Raw genomic sequence first — 19,719 nt, forward strand, 5'->3', positions numbered from 1 at the left:
CCTACAACATGGGTGTGCCCGAAGGCATTATGCTGAGAGAAATAAGCCAGTCACAAGAGGACACATCTGTGTTCCACTTCTGTGAGGTCCCCAGGGTCGTCAGGGTCAGAGACAGCAGGTGGAACGGTGCCTGGGGCTGGGGGAGGGGAGCTAGTGTTTCATGGGCAGAACGTCAGTCTGGAAAGACGAGAAAGTTCTGGAGGTGGATGGTAGGGAAGGTGGCACAACAGAGACGCGGACAGGAGCTGCAGAGGGGGGGGGTGTCTCTGCTAGAGCTGGTGCCAGATACCAGGGACCCTCAGTCACCCTCCACCATGGGGCTTCCGGGTAAAGCGAAGCAGAGACTCTCCAGTGTTGATGTGGATGGAGCCAAGGGTGTCCAAAGACTAGAAAAAATGAAGGCCAGGGCTTCCTGGGTGTGGATGAGTGTCAGGGAGGGTGTCGGGAGGGGGCGGGCTGACCGAATGAACGACACGTGCCTGCCAGCCTGAAGGGACTAACGGATGAACTTCTGAGACCCTGAGCTTCTCGCGGGTTCCTGGTGTGAGTGGGGGTGCAGAGCACTGTGCCCTCCAAGACCACCCGGAGACTGCTCCCAGTGGCCAGCAGCCCCCATGTCTGCTTGTTTCTCAGTACTGGATTCCAGGGAAGAAAGGGGCTTGTGCCCCCTTGCAAGCCCCAGGAACAGCCTGCCTGGGCGAGAGAGCAGCAGAGAGGGAGAGAGAGAGAGAGATTCTGGGAGAGACCCGTCATGGACTCCTGCCCATGGGGGTGACAGGGTCTGGACTCTAAGAAGGAAGCCCCTTCCTCTGCTCCCAGAGACCGAGAGGGTTCGCTGCAGAGGATGGGAAAGCACCTGGAGCAGGGAGGTGCACGTGAGGACCAGCACAGCTACAGCCCACATCTGCCCCCAAAAGCCCCAACCCCCGGGACCTGTGAGCTGCAGGTGGGGACAGATGCCCTTCCTGTCCCCACCGATGCTAGAACTTTGCCCCTCCATCGGAAACATTGTTCACCTCTCCCCAGGTCTGGATCTGATTCAACTTGGTGACCCCAGAGGCCCACATGGGGAGGGTGAGGAACCCAGTGCTCAGGACAGAGCAGTGCGGTTCCCCAGGGAGAGCAGGGCCGTGCCCTACCCCCACCATCTCCTCTGCCAGGGCAAGGGCAAATATGGATGGCCGGGATGCCCTGTCCATGACTGGCCTGAGGTCTGAGCCCAAGGCTGCTCCTGCCAGGAAGAGCAAGGTGACCCACTAGATTCGACCGGCTGGAGGGAGGCCAGGCCTGGGGGTGGGGAACAGCAGACCAACCAGGTTCACAGGGCCACCCACTGGAGCCAGCCGGGCCAAACAGGGCAGCACAGGCAAGGCCGGGCCCATGCTATGCGGGGGTCTGTGGGCCAGGAGTGGGGGGCCCCGGGGCTGCCTCTGGATATGGGCATGGCTAAGGGGGAGGGCTCTGAACCCGGGGTGCAGGCCGTTTAGCATGCAAGCTCTAACACGGGCCTCAGCTGCCCATGGGGCCGCCAGCCCTGAGCCCTGGCCCTGGGGGTGTCCAAGGGAGCCAAGTCCCTGCGCTGGGGTCTGCAGGAGGCACCCCCGTCCTGGAAGTCTGGGGTCAGAGAGCTGCCACTAACAAGCATGTTTTTGGACCAGAGCGTCTGAAAAGGTCTGGGTGGGGAGAGGGGTGGGCACACACACCCCCCAGCCCTCAGGCTGGGGTCCCAGGGATGCCAGGTGTCTGCCATCAAGATGTTGGGGCAGGGGGCCAAGCTCCCCCAGCCTCGACAGGCCTCATGCACACTCGTGGGCCACCCGCCCTGGCCTGGCTGTGCAGCGGCATTGCAGGGGCAGGGCTGGGCCCGCTCCTTCCCTGATGGGGCAGAGGACACAGTGCCTGCGGTGGAGGGGAGGGGCGGCGGCAGGGCTGAGGCCGGGCTCTAATACCTCCCCCCACGGCTGCATCAGCAAAGGAAATGCGACTGTTACTAACCCTGCAGGCTTCTCACCACAAGCTCTGGCCTGGCCTGCAGGGCGGGGGTTGAGGGGGCACAGGTGGCAAGAGAGACCCCTGTTCCCTAGTAGTTCTCTTGGGCCTTCCTGGGAGAAGCTCCGGGTCTGCTGGGGCGGCGGGGGAGGGGGGCCTCCAGGGCCGTGAGCACCCAACTGATGGGGCCTGGAATGAAAGTGACTTTGGCCCTGGTGTGGGGAAGGTCTGGGGGCAGCCTCCTCTGGAAACAGGGTGGCTCTGGGGGAGCCGGGGGTGCACAGCTCCCTAGGAGCTGAGGAGGGACAATGCCTCTTGGTGGCTGAGGCTTCAGAGAAGTGTTGTCGCAGCCAGCCCTGAGGGGTCCGAGGCCGGCGCCATCCTCAATGCTGGCAGGCACTGACTACTGATGACCAAGACATCCGGTGAGGACCCTGAGGCCCAGAGGCTCCAGGGGGCTGGTCCCAGATGTAGAGGGGGAAAGGAGCCGGGCCCCAGGCCCAGCTGGTCTCACCCCAGAGCCACCTCTCACCTCTGGGAGGCCCCAGAGAACGTCCCATGCACCTGCTGACAATCAAGGAAATGACCCCAGGCGCAAATAGCAGGTGGGCTTGCACCCCGGGCTCCAGGTTCAACCCAGCCACTTTCCCATTGCCCCCAGGAAGGGGGAAGGGGCTCTTAACACCCCTTCAGATCAGTGGCCCTCAGAGGAGGAGGGCTGCCCCCAGAGAGAGAGCTGGGGGGCTGCCAAGCTGGCTAGAGGGTAGAAGGAGCCAGGAAGGCAGGCTCAGTCACAGGAAGCTTCCCCGCCCCTCTACCGCCTGCTCCCCAGGGCAGGGGTATCCCCCAGGGCAGGGAAGGACAGGGCTGGGGGGGGGGGATGGGTGGAGGCTGGAAGGAGCCCTGAGGAGGGGAGGGGAGGAGCAGCACTGATGTAGGCCGGAATCGCAGCTCCTCCGGCACATCCAGGACAGCCATTGTGTTTTTATTCAAATACTCTTAAAGCAGCTCCGGAAGGCCCGTGAGGCTGACTCAGGGCTGCAGGTGACAGGTGAGTGATGGGCAGCTTCAGGGTCCAGGACGACAAGCTCCTGTGGCCTCCATGGTGGGAGGCTTGTCCGGTGTCGCCCCAGCCCAGAGCCAGGTTCGCTGGCCGCAGTGCTCACGTCAGCCAGCCGGGCCAGGGCCGAGCAGCGCAGGTGGACAGGACGCCCCCCGCAATGACTTCCTGGCCCCTCCGGCCCCTGAAGTCAGGGAGGGAAATGGCCATCCCTGGCCTGATGCCTGGCGCTGGAGCCGGTGTGAGGCCCATTGTTTGAGGCTGGAGCTGGGGGGGCCAGGACCCAGGGGCCTCCAGGAAGCCCCCGAAATGCCCTCTGTCCCACTTCCCACAGATCCAGAGCCCGAGCAAGAACCGGAGCGAGCAGACCCAGCGGCCCCCAGCAGGATGAAGGCGCTCGCGGCTCTCCTGCTGGCCCTGCTGCTGTGTGGGCAGCCAGGTACCACGGCAAGGGGCACCCCTGCAGCGAGAGGGGATAGCACGGTCTGGGCCCATGGGGACCCTTGGGACACCCAGCCTGGGGGCAGGACACAGCATGGGGAGCAGGGGGGTTAGGCTGGAGTCTGAGGCTAGAGGACGTGGACGTGGGCTGTCCTGGGCTCCCGCAGGTGCCCAAACCTGTCCGTCCCTAGCTCCGGACCCCACCTCTCTGAAATGCAGTCTTTGGGGTTACCTCGGCTGTCCCGGCCTCAGTGTCCTCTTCCGTCCAACAGGCGGGCCACCCTGAGGGTTTACTGGGGCGCGGGGAGGCAGCTGCTGCAAAGGACGGGCCCCACAGCAGCTGATGGTGCGGGGAAGGAAGCAGGGCCAGCAGCTGGGCCCACCGGAAGGACAGAGTGGGGAGGAAGAGGGCAGAGGAGTGGTGAAGGACAGATGGAGGGGGTGGGACACAGCACTGGGCCTCGAGCGTGTGCTCTGTGCCCGCGGAACTTGGGGGTTACAGGCATCCCTGTGTGACCAGGCACGGGGCGGGCACAGGACGAGGAGGAGGACGACGTGGACTTTGGGATGGACGGCTATGACGATGATGACGAAGAAGAGGAGGAGGAGGCCAGTGTGACTGCAGGTGGCAGGGGCAGAGGTGACTGTTCACCCCCACCCGAGGACGCAGGCACCCATTCCTCTTTTGCAACACTTTGTGTGGGCTCCGTTGTGTGCCGTGCTCGGCGAGGGCCTGGCATGATGCGGAATGATGGGCAAAGCCTTCCGGGGGCAGGGGAGGGGAGAGGAAGGGCCCTGACACTCAGCACCGCCCTTGCCTCTCACCCTTGCTGTGACCCTCAAGGGCCATCAGAGTAGGGAGCCTAGAGAAGGAGCCACTCCTGGGCAGGGAGGCTGAATAGGGGTTCACTAGGCAGAGAAGGGCACAGCGGAGTCCCTGCCTGGAGAGACCAGCGAGCATACAGGCCCTGGGCATGGAGTCCAGCTCAGCCAGACAGGACAGTTTGGTACTGGTGGGGCAGGGCAGCACTGGCCAGCCCTGAGGAGGGGTGCAGGAGGCTTGGGCAGAGGCTTTGAGAGGGATCAGCTGGGAACAGGGTACAGGCCTGCAGGGGTAGGCTCTGGGCCTGCAGGGGGAGGCTCTGGGCCTGCAGGGGGAGGCTCTGGGCCTGCAGGGGGAGGCTCTGGGCTGCAGGGGGAGGCTCTGGGCTGCAGGGGGAGGCTCTGGGCCTGCAAGGGGAGGCTCTGGGCTGCAGGGGGAGGCTCTGGGCTGCAGGGGGAGGCTCTGGGCCTGCAAGGGGAGGCTCTGGGCTGCAGGGGGAGGCTCTGGGCTGCAGGGGGAGGCTCTGGGCCTACAGGGGGAGGCTCTGGGCTGCAGGGGGAGGCTCTGGGCCTGCAGGGGGAGGCTCTGGGCCTGCAAGGGGAGGCTCTGGGCCTGCAGGGGGAGGCTCTGGGCCTGCAGGGGGAGGCTCTGGGCCTACAGGGGGAGGCTCTGGGCTGCAGGGGGAGGCTCTGGGCTGCAGGGGGAGGCTCTGGGCCTACAGGGGGAGGCTCTGGGCTGCAGGGGGAGGCTCTGGGCTGCAGCGGGAGGCTCTGGGCTGCAGGGGGAGGCTCTGGGCCTACAGGGGGAGGCTCTGGGCTGCAGGGGGAGGCTCTGGGCTGCAGGGGGAGGCTCTGGGCTGCAGCGGGAGGCTCTGGGCCTGCAGGGGGAAGCCCCTTGGCCTGAGCCTGCCTTGCCTCCCAGCGCTGCTGCAGTGCTATTCCTGCCAGTCCCTGTACAGGGGGGAGCGCTGCAAGCAAGTTCAGAACTGTGTCCGCAGCCACAGCTTCTGCAAAGCCGTCATCTCCCACGGGAACACGGGTGAGCAGGCCCCGGGGTGGCCAGGGCGGCAGGAGCGCCATCTCCCACGCAGAAAGGCGCGCACCCCTGTGAGGGGCCTCTTCCCTGCCCCAGCTGTCTAGCGTGACGAAGCCTTTCTCCACCACCCCTCCTTCCTCCCAGAGTCGGGTCCTCTGACCACCTACTCCGCATGGTGTGCAGACACGTGTCAGCCCTTCACCAAGACCCTGGAGGGGACCCTGATGACCCTGACCTGCTGCCAGTCCACCCTCTGCAACACCCCACCCTGGCAGGACCCACCGGGCAGCGGGGCCGTGGGTGCCCAGGGCGGCCCCGCCGTGATGGCCGTTGCGCTCCTGCTCGGTCTCCTGCCTGGCCTTCAGGCCACGGGGTCCTGAACGGCTGCTCCCGCCCCCACCCCAGCTCACAGCCCGGATGGCCAGCCCTCTGTCCGGTGCCTTACCCCCCGGCCCCCAGCCCCGGCTTTGCCGAATAAACGTGCAGCATCTTGAACGTCCGGCCAGCACGGGCTCGTCCCAGCCCCGTCCGCATTTCCTGCTTCCTGTCTGTCCGGCGTCTTTGGCATCCTCCTCTGCTCCCTGCCTGTGCCAGCATGTGCGCCCCAGGTCCGAGCCTCGACTGCTCACAGGGCGTGTCCACACAGCCTGGGGAGAGAAAACATGCGTCCTAGGCCAGGGGAGCCAGCCACATTTTCTCCCCACCTTCCCACCACGGAAACACCTCCCCCCACATGACTATTGCCTGGGTTCCTGGGAGGGGGGCGCTGGGGATGGGAACCCAAGGGTCCCCAGCACCTGCTCTGGCCAGGCTGGCACCACTGGCTGCTGGGGGCTCTCAGCCTTCCTGACTGGCGACAAGACAGAGCCCTGGGATAGGAGGGAGAGGCCTGGATCTGGGCCTCAGTTTCCCCATCAGAGCAGTGTGGAACAAGGCTTAGAGGACTCTTCAATCCCCACCAGCTTAACAGCCCCTGGGTAGGGAAGCCCAGAGTCCTACCCTGCCTGCCAAGTAGCTCCTGCCGGTGGAGTAGCTTCCCACTCTCTGCTTCCTTCTTTCCTTATTAAAGAAAACCTCAAGGCCTAGCTGGGGGGCAAATCCCTGGGGTAGAGGAGACAAGTCTTTCTTTTTCTCCTTCCTCCTTCCTGCTAGCTGAAGTGATGGCTGGGGCTCAGCAGCCACTTTGCACCATGAGGCAGCACACTGAGGATGGCAGAGCAGCATGGAGGAAGGGCAGAGATCACTGGTGACCAGAAGCCATTATACCAGCCCCACGCTGCCTACCTTGAGACCCCTTTCCTTAAGAGGGAAATAAATGGCTGCGGGGTTTCATTGCCTCTTCACATACTGTCACGACACACACGCTCTTGCAGGTGCATACGCTCTCATGTTACTCCCGCCAGTGCACACACTCGTGGTCACACACACTCACCCACGCAGCCCCGACTAAAGCTGCAGATAAAAGCAGAGCTCAGGGGTCACCCTGTCTGGGTTAAAGTGGTAGTTAAGCCCACGCCCCCCAGCTCCATGACCTGCGTGAATGCCATGCCCCAGAAGCTCCGTGACCCAGACGAACCCCTTCACCTCCCCCCCCATGCCCCAGATGGGTTTCCTTGTCTGCTACGTGGCCGGGTAGGGGAGCTCCTGGGAGGACCAGCCTCAGTGAAGACCGACGAGCGCTACACAGGGAAGCACACCAGGCTGAGGGCCAAGACCCCGCTGGAGCCCCAGGCCACGTCCCGTCTGATGTACCAGGGATGGTCACGGTCAGGATGTTCTGGGCCAGTCCCAGGAAGGAACTGCCGGAAGTCGGAAGGTGGTACCGCAGGACTGCCCCCTCTCGCAGCAGCCCGGGCAGCACCTTTGCTCCCACCCGCACAGCGGCCCGGAGCGTGTCCAGCTGGATCCCCGCCTCCATGTCTCGTGACTGCCATGCCACGTGACCACACACTCCGTGGCTCAGCACAGCTCGGACATATCGCCTTATGGCTCTAAAGCTCAGAAGTCTGCAGTGAAGGGCTATGCTCCTTCCGGAGCTTGTGATGGTGCGTTTTCTGTGTCAGCCTAACTGGTTGAGGGAGGCCCAGGTGATTTCTGGTTGTGTCTGGGTGTGTTTCCAGAAGACATTAGCGTTTGAGTACAAAGATGGCCCCTGCCAAGGTAGGGGGGCCTCATCCCATCCACTGAGGGCCCAAACGGAACAAAGAGGCGGAAAGGGCAAGTTCACTCTTCTGGAGCTGGACCTCCATCGTCTCCCGCCCTTGGACGCTCAAGCTCCTGGTTCTGAGGCCTTCAGGCTCCAGTGAATCCTGCCACCGGCCTTCCTGGGGCTCCAGCCTGTGGACGTCAGGCGCGGGACCTCTTGGCCTCCACAGTGACGTGAGTCAAGCCCTGTGATCTCTCTCACAGATACTGCTGGACATCTGACCGGCTCCGTGTCTCTGCAACTCTGTCCCCTCACCACCGTCTGCCTCCAGTCTTCCTCTACCTCCCTCTTATCAAGGCCTTTGTGGTGACATGGGGCCACCACCCAATCGAGGACAATCTCTCTTCCCAAGACCCTCAACCCCATGGTATTACCCCTTTGCCACATGAGGCCACACAGCCCAAGGTTCTGGGGATTAGGACTGATGTTAGCCAGTCATTACTGAGAATCGCCCAGCCCCCAACATCAGAGTCCCCGGCCATTGCCTGCCTGGCCGTGTGCCAGGCCTTGGACCAGAGGAGGATAAAGCTCAGGCCCAGGGCCCAGCAGAAGGGCTCATTGGTCACAGGAGCCACAGCCCAGAAGTCCGGCGTGGCTCTCAGCCCCCGCATGGCCTCTAGCAATGCTCCTGCCGTCCAGACACGGTCAGACACCCTTGCCTTTGCCGCTGCTAGATTCAGGCTCCTAGAGAGCTGGGGTTTTTAAGATTGAATCTATGACGGGCCAGTGGGGGACAGGGAAAAAGACAACCCATCCGGTGGATAGACAGGCTCCCCGAGAATGCCCCCATGGGGATGGCCTCCCCGTGCCCAGAGGCTGCGGTCACCTCAGCCTGAGGTGGCAGGGCTGCCTGGGCTGAAGAGCCTCGAGGCAGACAGTCCCCCAAGTGACACACAGCCTTCCCTCTACCCGATGCGCCAGCGCCCACGCACCACTGTGCCTGGCGCCCGTGCCCTGCTGCCTGGCGCCTGTGCCCCCGCTGCCTGGTGCAGAGCCAGGTGTGCTGCCTGACTCCACCTCATGGGACAAATGCTAACCACACCTCCCTCTGCCGAGCTCTGACCAGCGGGGGCACAGGCACACAGACACGTGGGGATCTAACGCCCCCCAAGGAAGATGCAACTGAGGATACGGGGCCCCAGGGTGGGGGGTGGGGGTGGGGGTGGGTGCCTGGTACGAGCAGATCCCAGGGGCTGCAGGAGAGACAGTGGCAGAGCCAGAGGGTGGCAGTCCTCCCCAGAAGCCACTCCCCCTGGGAAGGTTACACCTGCACTCACCCTCCCCTGGAAGCAGGTGTCTGGGGATGGGGCTCCTTTCTGGTACATGCGAGCTGGTTGTCTCTTAACCCGCTGAACTCAATGTGCCTGTCTAAGCACACTGGAGGGACAGGCCAAAGCCCCGCCCTCCCGAGCCCCCCAGGGTCCAGTGACTCTGCCTGGCAGACTAGGTCTGTGCTGGAGGACGTTCTGCTGGCCCCACCACGCTCTGTGTGGGCTCCATCTACTCGGCAAGCTTGGTCTCCCTGGACACTGTAAAGGCAAACTCCAGCCCAGCCTGGAGCCTGGGAACCTGGGGCTCGGAGCCATTGCTTCAGGCCCTGGCTATTCCTGGGGCCAGCTTCCAGGTCTGAGGATTCACCACAGGGCTGATGCCCGGGTCCTCACTCCTTCAGAACACGTGGAGCCAGCTGTTCCCTGGAGCTTGGCCCGACACCCTTGCCCTGAGTTGCAGCTGCCCTCCACCAACCAGACCATAGGCTCCGGCTTGCCCGGATGGGGGGCAGTCCCCGGGGGACCGCGCCCCCCCAGCTGGCCCGGATTCAGACCACACCTCTCCCTAGTGTGTAGGACATCACTACTGTGTCACAGGAGTATCTGCTGACACCCTGCCCCTGCCAGAGCCCAGAGAAAGAGACTCCAGGGTTAAGGGGGACACTAGCCAGCTCTGGTTGCTGTGACCAAGCAGCACGGCCTGGGGGCTGAAATGACAGAAACGTGCCGTCTCACAGCTCTGGAGGCTGGAAGGCTAAGGTCGAGGTGTCAGCAGTATTGGTTCCTCCTGAGGGCTCTCTCCTTGGTGCGTAGATGGCGTCCTGTCCCCGTGTCCCCACGTGGTCGTCCCCTGGTGCGTGTCTGCGCCCTGCTCTCCTCTTCTTGTAAGGGCACCAGTCAGCGTGGACCTCCTCTATCCCAGTCCCCTCCGCCAAGACCCATCTCCAAGCACGGTCACCCTCTGAAGTCCTGAGACCAGGACTAGGTGTGTGGATTTTGGGGACACCGTCCAGCCCATAACGAGGGGCTGAGACAGAGCTCCGTGAGGGCAGAGAATGGCGTCAGCCCGGGGCTGAGTTTAGGGAGGTGTTTGCCAGGATGGGGGAGATGGGGCTTGGTGGCGACAGCCTGGCCCGGGGGGGCAGCTGCACATAGATGGGGGTGCTGGAGCACGCGCCCAAGAAGCCAAGAGTCCATCTCACAAGCGCCAGGCCGCTGCCTGCGTCTCTTACGAGCGCATCAGGTTGCAGCTCCTGCTGGCTTCCTCACACTCTGTCCGTCTGTCCGTCTGGGCGCTCAATGACCCGTCAGGGCTGCTTGTCATGCCTGTGTCCCCATGCGGTTTGCAGCAGCAGCAGCTAGCCAGCCCAGGAGCCCTGACCTCTGTAAATGGAGACGGGCCTCTCTCTGCCCACTGCAAACCCTGAGCAAACCCTCTCCCCGGATTCCCCCGGGTGTCCCCTGCCCGCAGAGTGGGCGGTTTCCGTGGCGATTTGGCTTGAGCGAGCCGAGCCTCGGGAGCATGTGCGCCAGGCGTGGGCGGATCCCACCTGCACGCCCCACGAGGGCCCTCCCCACGAGAAGGTCTGGGGGCCAGACGGGGGTCTTTCCTACCGCAGCCTGCCGGTAGGTGCGCAGCCCAGGCCCACCCACCTGAGAAAATCAATCAAAGGAAACCTCACTAAACCCGAATCGGAGCCTGGGCAGTGGGAGTTCTCAGCCCTCCTGCTCTCGCCAGCGACAAATCCACAGGGGAGGGGCGAAAGCTGAACGGAGAAGGCGAAAAGGGAGAACCAAACTGAGGGTTTCAGAAGGGAGGGGGCTGTGCACGGGAGAGCGGCTGAGGGGCACTGAGCAGGGCAGCGTGGTGAGGACAGCGGGTGTTACCCACAACTACGGAATCGTTGAACACTGCATCAAACACTAATGTTCCATATGCCGGCTAATTGTAATATATAAATAAAATAAAATTTAAAAAAATTAAAAAAAATAAAAAACACAAGAAATCCACCCAGAAGAGATGGGCCGGGCCCTGAGCAGCCGCTACGCTTCCAGCTTCCCGTTTAGCGCCCCCCTCCCCCACCCGAAGGAACTTTGCTCTCCTCCGTCCTACCAGTGTTTTGCTTGCCCCAGCTTGCAACTCTCGGCCATTCCTCAATAAACCCATTTCTGCTGGTAAAATAACTGGAAGGTTTATTTTCAAGGTCAATACGTGCAGAGGACTCGTGCACTGGAATCAAGATCCTGGCACCCCCACCCCCACGATTGCACCCCACCCCCACCCCGCCATGGCCCTTGGGCGGCTGTGGCATTTGTGGGTGCTGGAGCCTGGCACAGCTTTCCATCATCAAAGCAGCAAAGATGTTCAGGAATCTTGAAGTGGGCATACACATCAGCATGGCCTTCGGGAGGGGCTGTTAGCAGGGGGCGGGGTGGGGGGGGCGCTAAGCCAGCACACCCTTTTTTTTTTTTTTTTTGAAGATTTTATTTATTTGACAGACAGAGAGCCAGTGAGAGAGGGAACACAGGCAGGGGGAGTGGGAGAGGAAGAAGCAGCCTCCCAGCAGAGGAGCCTGATGTGGGGCTCGATCCCAGGACTCTGGGATCACAGCCGAAGGCAGATGCTTAACAACTGAGCCACCCAGGCGCCCCAGCCAGCACACCCTTTGACCCCGTGGTTCCCCCCAAGAAGTCTGTCCTACAGATGCCAGAGCCGCCATGTGTCAGCTCTGCTGGTGCCCCCAGTGGATGACAGTAAGCACTTGGGTGAGGCCCCCTCTTCCACACTGGAAGCAGGGGGCATGAGGCACCAAGAGCCGGGCTCACCCAGGGACACGGAAGGACACGGAAGGACACGTCTGTCCCAGAGGCCAGTAGCACAAGACGGGGAGAGGCTGCCACTGGTAGACCGGCCTCTGGGCGTTGGTCAGACTTCAGCGGCCCTCACCCCAGGGCATGTGCTGGTGCTCGACCCCCCAGGGGGTGCCCCTCAAGAGCCGAATGCTGGAAACTTCTGGAGCGGCGGCCCCGCAGCTTGGATTCTGTCAAGCGCCTCCCTGGCCTTGGTCAGTGTGCGTGGGAGCTGCTAAGACGACAGGGATCCCATGCAGCCCGGGGCTGACATGCTGGCCAGGCCTCAAGTCTGAACGGGCCGCTTCCGAGCTGTGTGATCTTGGCAAGCCACATGGCCTCTCTGCGCGCAGTTCCCTGGCCCACAGAGCCGGAGAAAAGCAGGTACTGGCCACCAGTCCTGATGCTCCGTCGCCAGGGGTGATGGTGGTCGTCCCTGCTCTGACCCCTAGAGCCGTTCCTGGGGCTGGGGGTGGGGGGGAGGTCCAGGCTCTCTCACACTCTGTCCCTGCTCCAGCATTGAGTTTGCCCACTCACCCCACTCCCTCTGCTCCCCCACAGCTGGCCCCTGACATGGAGAGGACAGTCAAGCTCACTGGGCTAAGGGACCCCTACCCGAGCTGTCTTACCACCCCCACCTTGAAACCAGCCCCTGGGGCCACCTCAGGGCCCTGTGTGCCCCACCCAGGCCTGTCCCTGGGAGCAAGTTCAGGACGAACGCTCTGCTCCCTCCTCTGGGCCCACAGGACCTGCCAGCTGGAACAAGGGGCTGGGGGAGGGCACGCACAGCGCTCCCTGGGCGCCCCGCCCCTGCAGCCTCCATCCTTCCCACGGTGCTGGGCCTCCTCCCCTCTCCTGCCCACCCATGGCCCCCTTGGGTCAGCTGTCATTGTCCACTCAAGCCTCCCCAGGATTGAGTCCTGGAGTGGTCTCAGGACTTCCTTGCTCCCAAACAGGAAGCAGGTGGCTATGGTGCATTTCCTGTCCTTGTTCTCTCTGCGGGAACCAAGGATGAGGCATTGGCCCAAAAGCAGGACGTTCCTGAGGACGGAGCTTGCTGAACACTGGCCCTCTGGTGACCCCCAGGTTTGCAGAAGCTGATGGACCCAGGGCCCACCTGGAGCCTCCCAGAAGGAGAGGAGTCATGGGCTCAACCTGAGAGCTGGTGAGGGGTCCATGTGGTTCAGCATCGCCTGACGCTCAGGCCTTTCAGCCTCCAAGGAGGCTCCTGGCACAGGCGTGTCTCGCCTCAGGGTGCCCCCACCAGGGAGGGGGGCGGGCTCTGTGGCGGGGCTGCTGAGGGGAGGGGGCTGGTGCCTGGCCGCAGGGTCTCAGAGAATGGGGGCAGGGGGCGGGAATGGAGAAACAGGGGAACGCCTCTACATGGCTCCCCCTCACCCCGCGTCCTCATTCCTCCCAGAAAGAGCCGGGGGAAGGCGCGCAGTCGCCCCACAGCCTCTGAACCCAGGCCGGGCCTGCCCGTGCATTTACTACGCTGGAGGGAAGCTGGGGAACGCCACCTGGGGGTTGGGCTTCCCTGGCCTGTTGCCACCCACGCGACCCCTGATAATTCACCTCCCCGTAAGCCTGTCAGTGGGGCCCCTGTGTGGGGCAGGCAGGTGGACGTCTGACTCCTTTTTTTTTTTTTAAAGATTTTATTTATTTATTTGACAGAGAGAGAGACAGCCAGCGAGAGAGGGAACACAAGCAGGGGGAGTGGGAGAGGAAGAAGCAGGCTCATAGCGGAGGAGCCTGACGTGGGGCTCGATCCCATAACGCCAGGATCACGCCCTGAGCCCAAGGCAGACGCTTAATGACTGCGCTACCCAGGCGCCCCTGGACGTCTGACTCCTGATCTCTGCTGGGGTGTTGATCTCAGGGTCGTGAGTTCAGGCCCCAGGCTGGGCTCAGAGCCGGCTGTGGAGCCCAGTTAAAAGTAAACACATACATTGAGCCTGTCAGCAGATGACCACGGGGAAGGAGTGGGCTCGAGGGGCCAGAGGTTAGCTTTTCCGGGTAGATGGGCGTGACCCATCATCGAGGAACACACCCACATGTAAGGCATCGACGGTTCTCGGAAGAATACGAAACCTGATGGCCTGACTCGGGTCTCCTCCTTGCTCCACGTCCAAGGCTTCGCTGAGCCCCTGCGTCAGTCCCTGCGCCTGGAGCAGTGGCTCTGGACCCTGGCTGCCCAGAAGAATCATCTGCAGCACTTTTAAGTCATACCAGTGTTAGGTGTCCGGTCCCCCTGCCACGAGGTGGGCTCCGGGCGGCAGTTTCTTAGGCTCTGCGGGTGTTTCAGATGACCCGCTTGGGCTGAGCGCCACGGCACCGAGGGGGCCTGCCTTCTGATGCCGCTGAGACCTGAGTGGCCATTAGGATCGCAGAGAAGCCTCTGCGAGTGTGCATCACGAGGCTCAGCCCCACGGCATTGCTTCATCAGCTCTTGGGTGGCACCTGAAAAAGAATTTTTTTAAGGATTCTAAGGCTATTCAAATTGACTGTTTTACGGTGGTTCCATAAAATACTATCAAACAGCATCGCACGCTCCAGAGATACTGTTCGTGAAAGGAAGAGTCTGTCGATGTGACCAACTTCATTGTTGTCTTCTTAGAAGAACTGGCCAGGCCCCCCTCTCCCCCAGCTTCAGCAGCCGCCACCATGGGGCCAAAAGATGGACTCCCTGACAGCTCAGGGGGCTGCTAGCATTTGTAGCAAGAGGGTATTTTTGGTAACGAAGGCGCGTACATGTAGTTTAGACACAAGGCTGCTGCCGGCTTCATGGACTAGAGTGTGGTGTCCACATAACCTTGATGGCCACTGGGAAGCCAACACGCATGGGACTCTCCAGACCGTGCCATCTCCTCCCGGCAGCGAAGCCCCGCCCACGGTGCTCCTAGATGGACCTGTGTTTTTACCAGCAGTTGTTTGCAAGGGGGCCCGGCCCCCAGAATCCTGGTGTAAAGAGTAAAGGATGCAGTGTTTGGGGGACCCCAGCTCCCAGCTAGTGTGCTCACCCCTCTCACGGGTGGGGGAACAAATTCCACAGCTGACCCTCCTGCTCTCAAGGGGCTTTGCTTACAATAGACATCAGAGTCATGGCACTGACAAGGAAAGGATTTGTTCTATTCTTGTTTTTGTTAGGGCGTCAGTCCTGGTCAGGGTGTGGTCTGGGTCGGTCTTCGTCTGTTCGGGTGCTGGGGCTTGATGGGGTGTGGTCTGGGTCAGTCTTCATCTGTTCGGGGTGCTGGGGCTTGACGGGGTGTGGTCTGGGTCGGTTTTTGTCTGTTCGGGGTGCTGGGGCTTGATGGGGTGTGGTCTGGGTCGGTCTTCATCTCTTCCGGTGCTGGTGCTTGACAAGTTGGTATAACACTTTATTTGTGGTTCATCTCAGGATTCAGTGTGTTTTCCTGAGTCTGATGCTTGGTCATGTTGGCCGCTGGGCAAGCGGTCCGGGGTTCCCTGGGCTGGCCGCCGTGGACAATGTCTCCTGAATGCACACGTAAGAACAGACCACCTAAAAGGGGAGACGGGTGCATAGGATACCCAAGAGTGTCCTGTGTGGTGGACCCCCTGTGACTTGGGGTGTTTGCCCACGAGGGTGAGCTGAAGGGCTCACCCTCCCCGGCATGAGTTAGATCCCAGGGTGAGGCTGGAGTGTGGACAGCAGAGGGGGTGGGCTGGGCCCTGGTCCAGGCCAGGCTGTTGGGCTGGAGCCCGATCTCAGAGTCGATACCACCATCCACATGTTCCCTTTCTGGGGCCTGGGACCTGAGTGCAGGAAGTCTCCTAGATGCCCCTGAACCCTGAGGTCCGGCCCCAGCAAAGACTGCACTCAGGGAGCACTGGACCAGGGGCTACCTAGGGAGAGGGTTGGATGAGGAGTGGGGGGGCCTTGCTGTCCAGAAACTCAGGTGTGGTTTGGGGGGTATGGGGGAAGATGCACACATAAATGTTCTCTGGAACCTGCTGTGTGGGACCTTGAGCTGGGAACTGCAGACAGAGAAATGGAGGGTAGGTGGAGATCACAAAGGAGGGAAGACTGTATTAAGGGCTTCTCATGAGGTGGGAGTAGTTGGTGGGGATCTACCTGGGAGGACTTCCTGGAGGAGGTGGCTTTTGAGCTTCATCAAGAAAAGACCCTCAGGTGGAGTGAATGAAAGACAGAGAAGGCTGGGCTGGGTGTGACAGAGCCATCCAAGGTTGGGGAGGAGTCAGTCTAAATAAGTAAGGGCTACTGGTTTAAATGTCTCAAACCCCCAGTTATGGACCCCAGGGTGTCTCCCACCCATGCTTCATAAACACTGGCTGCTGTGCCCCAGTCCCTGACATAAGCACACACACCTCACCCAGGGATGAGAGATCTGAGCCCTGACAGCCGGGTGTGGGGAGCACAGTGTGAACAAGGCAGATGCACTTGGGGGGTGAGATCTAACGGAGACTGCTACCAAGTCAGCAAGTCTGCAAGCAGTCATTTGATACGGTGGTGTGGTGGTTGGTTCTACAGAAAACAAACCCGTGTAAGTGCTGTGAGAGCTCACAGCTTGCGGAGCAGTGTGGGAGGGCTTCCCGGGGCAAGTGACGTTTAAGATGGGACCTCAGAGTGGCACAGGAGTTGGCTGGCCGCAGGAGAAGGGGTGAAATGGTTCCAGCCTCAGTGAGCAGCAGGAGCAAATGTCCTGAGGCAGGAGGAGTCTGGCAAGTACAAGGAGCTGAAAGAAGGACAATGACTGGAGCTGAGGCAGTGGGAGAAGAGGTGGGAGGGGGCGGGGTCAGACCTGCAGCCGTGTGGGCCCCGCAGGGGACTTTGGACTTTATTTTGAGAACTATCAGGAGCCCCTGAAACGTTTAAACAGGGATGTTTGCTGAAGCCACTCTGGCCTCCTCTGGAGAATGGGCCGGGGTGGGTGGGAGTGGGTACGAGGAGCCCAGGTGAGGCTCTGGTGGGGGTCCAGGTGAGAGGTGGCTGGGTCCGGACCAGGTGGGGCCTGGGGAGGACGACAGATGGACAGAGAGCTCCCAGAATACCACTGGCCCTGCAGACAGATGGACCTGGCTTGGTGTCCTCTCTGGGGCTTGACCCTTGCTCTCCTGTCTCTCTCTTTCAGTGGGGCCACCCTCGGGCCCTCCCACACCTGGGGGCTCTTCCCCAAAGATGCTGTCTTTTCTAGTCTTTGCTGGACAACCGGCTGGACTCCTGTGTGTGTGTGTGTGTGTGTGTGTGTGTGTGTGTGTGTGTGTTTGTCAGGGGGTCTACTGATGGTCTCCTAGGCATCTCACGCCCCCACAGGCACGAGATATCCCCTGGGCTCCCTCCTTCAGGAAACAGGAACCCTCCACATCAGGTGTCCCCCCACAGACAGGGACCCCCCACAGGAGCCTCCGGGGGGCCTCAGGCCTCAAAACATGTGTCCTTGCACTGGGGTCCTGCATGGTGCACAGGGCAGTGGAGAGGAGGGGACATGGTTCTCTTCCCAGGCCTCCCCCTTGGCTCCCAACCCAGGTGGGAGGGGCCGCCATATCCCCCAGGAGGTTCAGGAGTGGGGGAGGGGAAGCTCAGCCCCAGGCTCCTCCCAGGCGGGCGGGTGGCGAGGGGCAGGAAAAGGTCAGGTCTGGTAGGCCCAGTGGGAAAGTCACGGGCAGTAAAGCTGGGGCAGGGTGGGGGCAGCCTGAGCCCCCGAGTGGGGCGGCGGGGGTCTGAGAGCCGCCCCACCCTCTCCCTCGGATGCTGAGGTGGGTGCTTGTTTTGCAGAAGACGGGAGGTGGTGTTAGCCCCCGCAGAGCTGATCTGGTGCGGTCTTGCCCTCGGGGTGTGTCCAGCGTGAGGGTGAGTCGTAGCCCTGCACCGGGGCCCTCCATCCTGTCCGGGTCCCGCGGGGCCTGGGGGAGGGCCTGGGGAGCCCCTCCCCTGCGCGCTCCGCCCCGAGGCTGGACCCCGGCTCCTGTCCAACGCGGAGGCTCCGCTGCCACGTGACCTTCGCCGGCCTGTGTGCTTCAAATCTCTCCTTTCCTGCTCAGGACGCCAGATGGTGGGGGTAGGGCCCACCCTAAATCCAGGATGACCTCATCTCCAGATCCTTAATCTCCAAATAAGGTCACATTCTGGGGGTCAGGACTTGGACATCTTTTGGGAGGCCACCATTAAGCCCATCACACACCCTGCCTCCACTGTTCTGAGGGGCGCCCATGGGGGTCAGAAACTTTCTCCGAGTTTGGCAGCCCTTCAGGAAATGTCTGCCATGTGAGTGACAGTGTCCCTGTCCACCCCTGGCTGAGAGGCTGGCCCTCTAGGAGGCAGGGGTCTTTGGGGAAGAACTCCTTTGCAGCCCTGGCCTGCAGCCACATCTACGGTCTTGGATGGCTTGGAGGGGTTCTGACAGTGTTGGCCAAAAAACAAGGCAGGAAGCTCTGGGAGCGGATCTCAGGCAGGACCCCAACCTCGGCCCCCTCCTGCTAGGGCCTGGCCCACGGCCTGTCCTCTCCGTTTCTGTGGTTCTGTGGGCAGAGGGGCTCAGGACCCTCAGCAGCCAAGTGCAAGGACCCTTGACGCTGTCCCTGGTTCTGACCACCCACGCCGGCTCTACTGTGGGCATGGCCCACCCGCCAATCATCCTGCGCCCTGAGCATAACATGGGATTTGGGCAGCCATAGAGCCGCTCTGGCTGCCGAGTGCCCCTGGGCAGGGCGAGATCCCCGTGCTCCCTCACCAGGATCTGGGCATCTGGGCCAGGGCAGGCTGGGAGGATGGAGAGCAAGGCCAGCGTTTACCGGCTCGGTGCAGGAGCTGGTCCGACTGCAAGGGCCCGGGACACACATGGACTTGTTCTGCTCTCACTGCTTTAAAGAAAGCCCTTTCTTCTGCTAATCATGACTGATTGTTATTCTTTGTTTGCAAAAATTCTGATAGGGTGAAACTGACCCACATGCTTTGGGAGGAGACAGAGTGGCTTGGAAACTGGGTTAGGAATCACCATCTCCCTGGCAACCAAGCCCACCCAGCACGGGAGAGCGCAGTCTTTGCTCTCGGAGGAGCGGACCCAGGAGGAGCGGGCCCAGAACCGCACGCCCCAGGGGTTGGCACCAGACTCCTAGGACATTACTCTTCAGACACCTGACATCTGTTCCCTCACAGCATGCCCAAGTCAAGCCTGACCCACGCGTGTTCTCTTTTACTACGTAACAAATTACCCCAAAATTTAGGGGCATAAAACACGGTTTATGCTCTCCCGGAGTCCACGGGCCAGAATTCCAGGTGCGGCCTCGCTGGGGCCCCTCAGGAGGTTGCTGTCAGCTCTGGTCGAGGGCTGTGGTCTCATCCGAGGGGCACCTGGGTGGGGCGGTCAGCATCCAAGCTCCCTTGTGTGGTCCTTGGCAAGCCTCGCTCCCCCAGCAGGGCAGCTGGCTTCCCCAGGATGAGCGGTCTGGGAGTGGGAGGGAGCCTGCATCAAAAGCCACTGTCTTTTTATAACCTTGTCTCAGAGTGACATCTCATCCCTCTGTCCTTCCTCCCCCCTGTAGTCACTAGAAACAAATGACTAAGTCCAGCCCATGACCAAGGGGAGCGCTCCACAAGACCAGACCAGTGGGGGGGGGGGGCGCGGCCCTGGGCGCTCTGACAGCCCACCCACCACGCCACCAGGTCCAGATGTTGGGGCTTGGCTGCCTGGCCCTAGGCCTGGCAGGGACCTTCTGCGTCTCAAGACAGAGATTTGGCCGAGATTCCTATTGCTGGAGTGGACTGACTGCGGTCAGCAGGGACCCCCATCAAGTGCACCCTGCAACCACCCCATGACTGGGCAGGACATCTGGAATCCAGCTGGCCAGAAGGGACCCAGGAACATCTGTCTACCCCACGCCCCCAGGCCCATGGGGAAGGCAGTGTGAATCTGAAATGGGTGTGTCGGTTCTGAGGATGACGGGGTCTGGGCACAACCCAGCCTCAAAACCAGCCTCAAAACCACCCTGGGCCCCACGGCTTTAGGACAAACTCCAACCTTTGTCTGCATACAGCCATCCTACACCCTCCCCCTCTCTCCTCCCC

At 61.8% G+C, this 19,719-nt stretch overlaps 1 protein-coding gene across 6 annotated transcripts; it reads left to right on the top strand.

Moving 5' to 3' along the window:
- Positions 1-1,262: 1,262 nt before the first annotated feature.
- GPIHBP1 (glycosylphosphatidylinositol anchored high density lipoprotein binding protein 1) lies at positions 1,263-5,848 on the top strand. 6 transcript variants are annotated; one of them, XM_087864544.1, is made up of 6 exons: positions 1,293-1,366; positions 2,340-2,594; positions 3,384-3,488; positions 4,011-4,130; positions 5,235-5,351; positions 5,493-5,848. In XM_087864544.1, exons 3-6 carry the CDS (start codon positions 3,437-3,439, stop codon positions 5,726-5,728), a joined length of 525 nt encoding a protein of 174 aa, XP_087720670.1. In that variant the 5' UTR covers positions 1,293-1,366; positions 2,340-2,594; positions 3,384-3,436; the 3' UTR covers positions 5,729-5,848. The 6 variants fall into 6 exon arrangements, with proteins under 6 accessions (XP_045633212.2, XP_087720670.1, XP_087720671.1 ...); XM_045777256.2 differs by lacking the exon at positions 2,340-2,594 and having other exon boundaries at positions 1,263-1,366; XM_087864543.1 differs by lacking the exon at positions 1,293-1,366 and having other exon boundaries at positions 2,362-2,414.
- Positions 5,849-19,719: the final 13,871 nt, after the last annotated feature.

Source organism: Ursus americanus, chromosome 9 (genome assembly GCF_024610735.1).
Source record: "Ursus americanus isolate L20-20 chromosome 9, mUrsAme1.1.p, whole genome shotgun sequence".
Lineage (NCBI taxonomy): Eukaryota > Metazoa > Chordata > Mammalia > Carnivora > Ursidae > Ursus > Ursus americanus.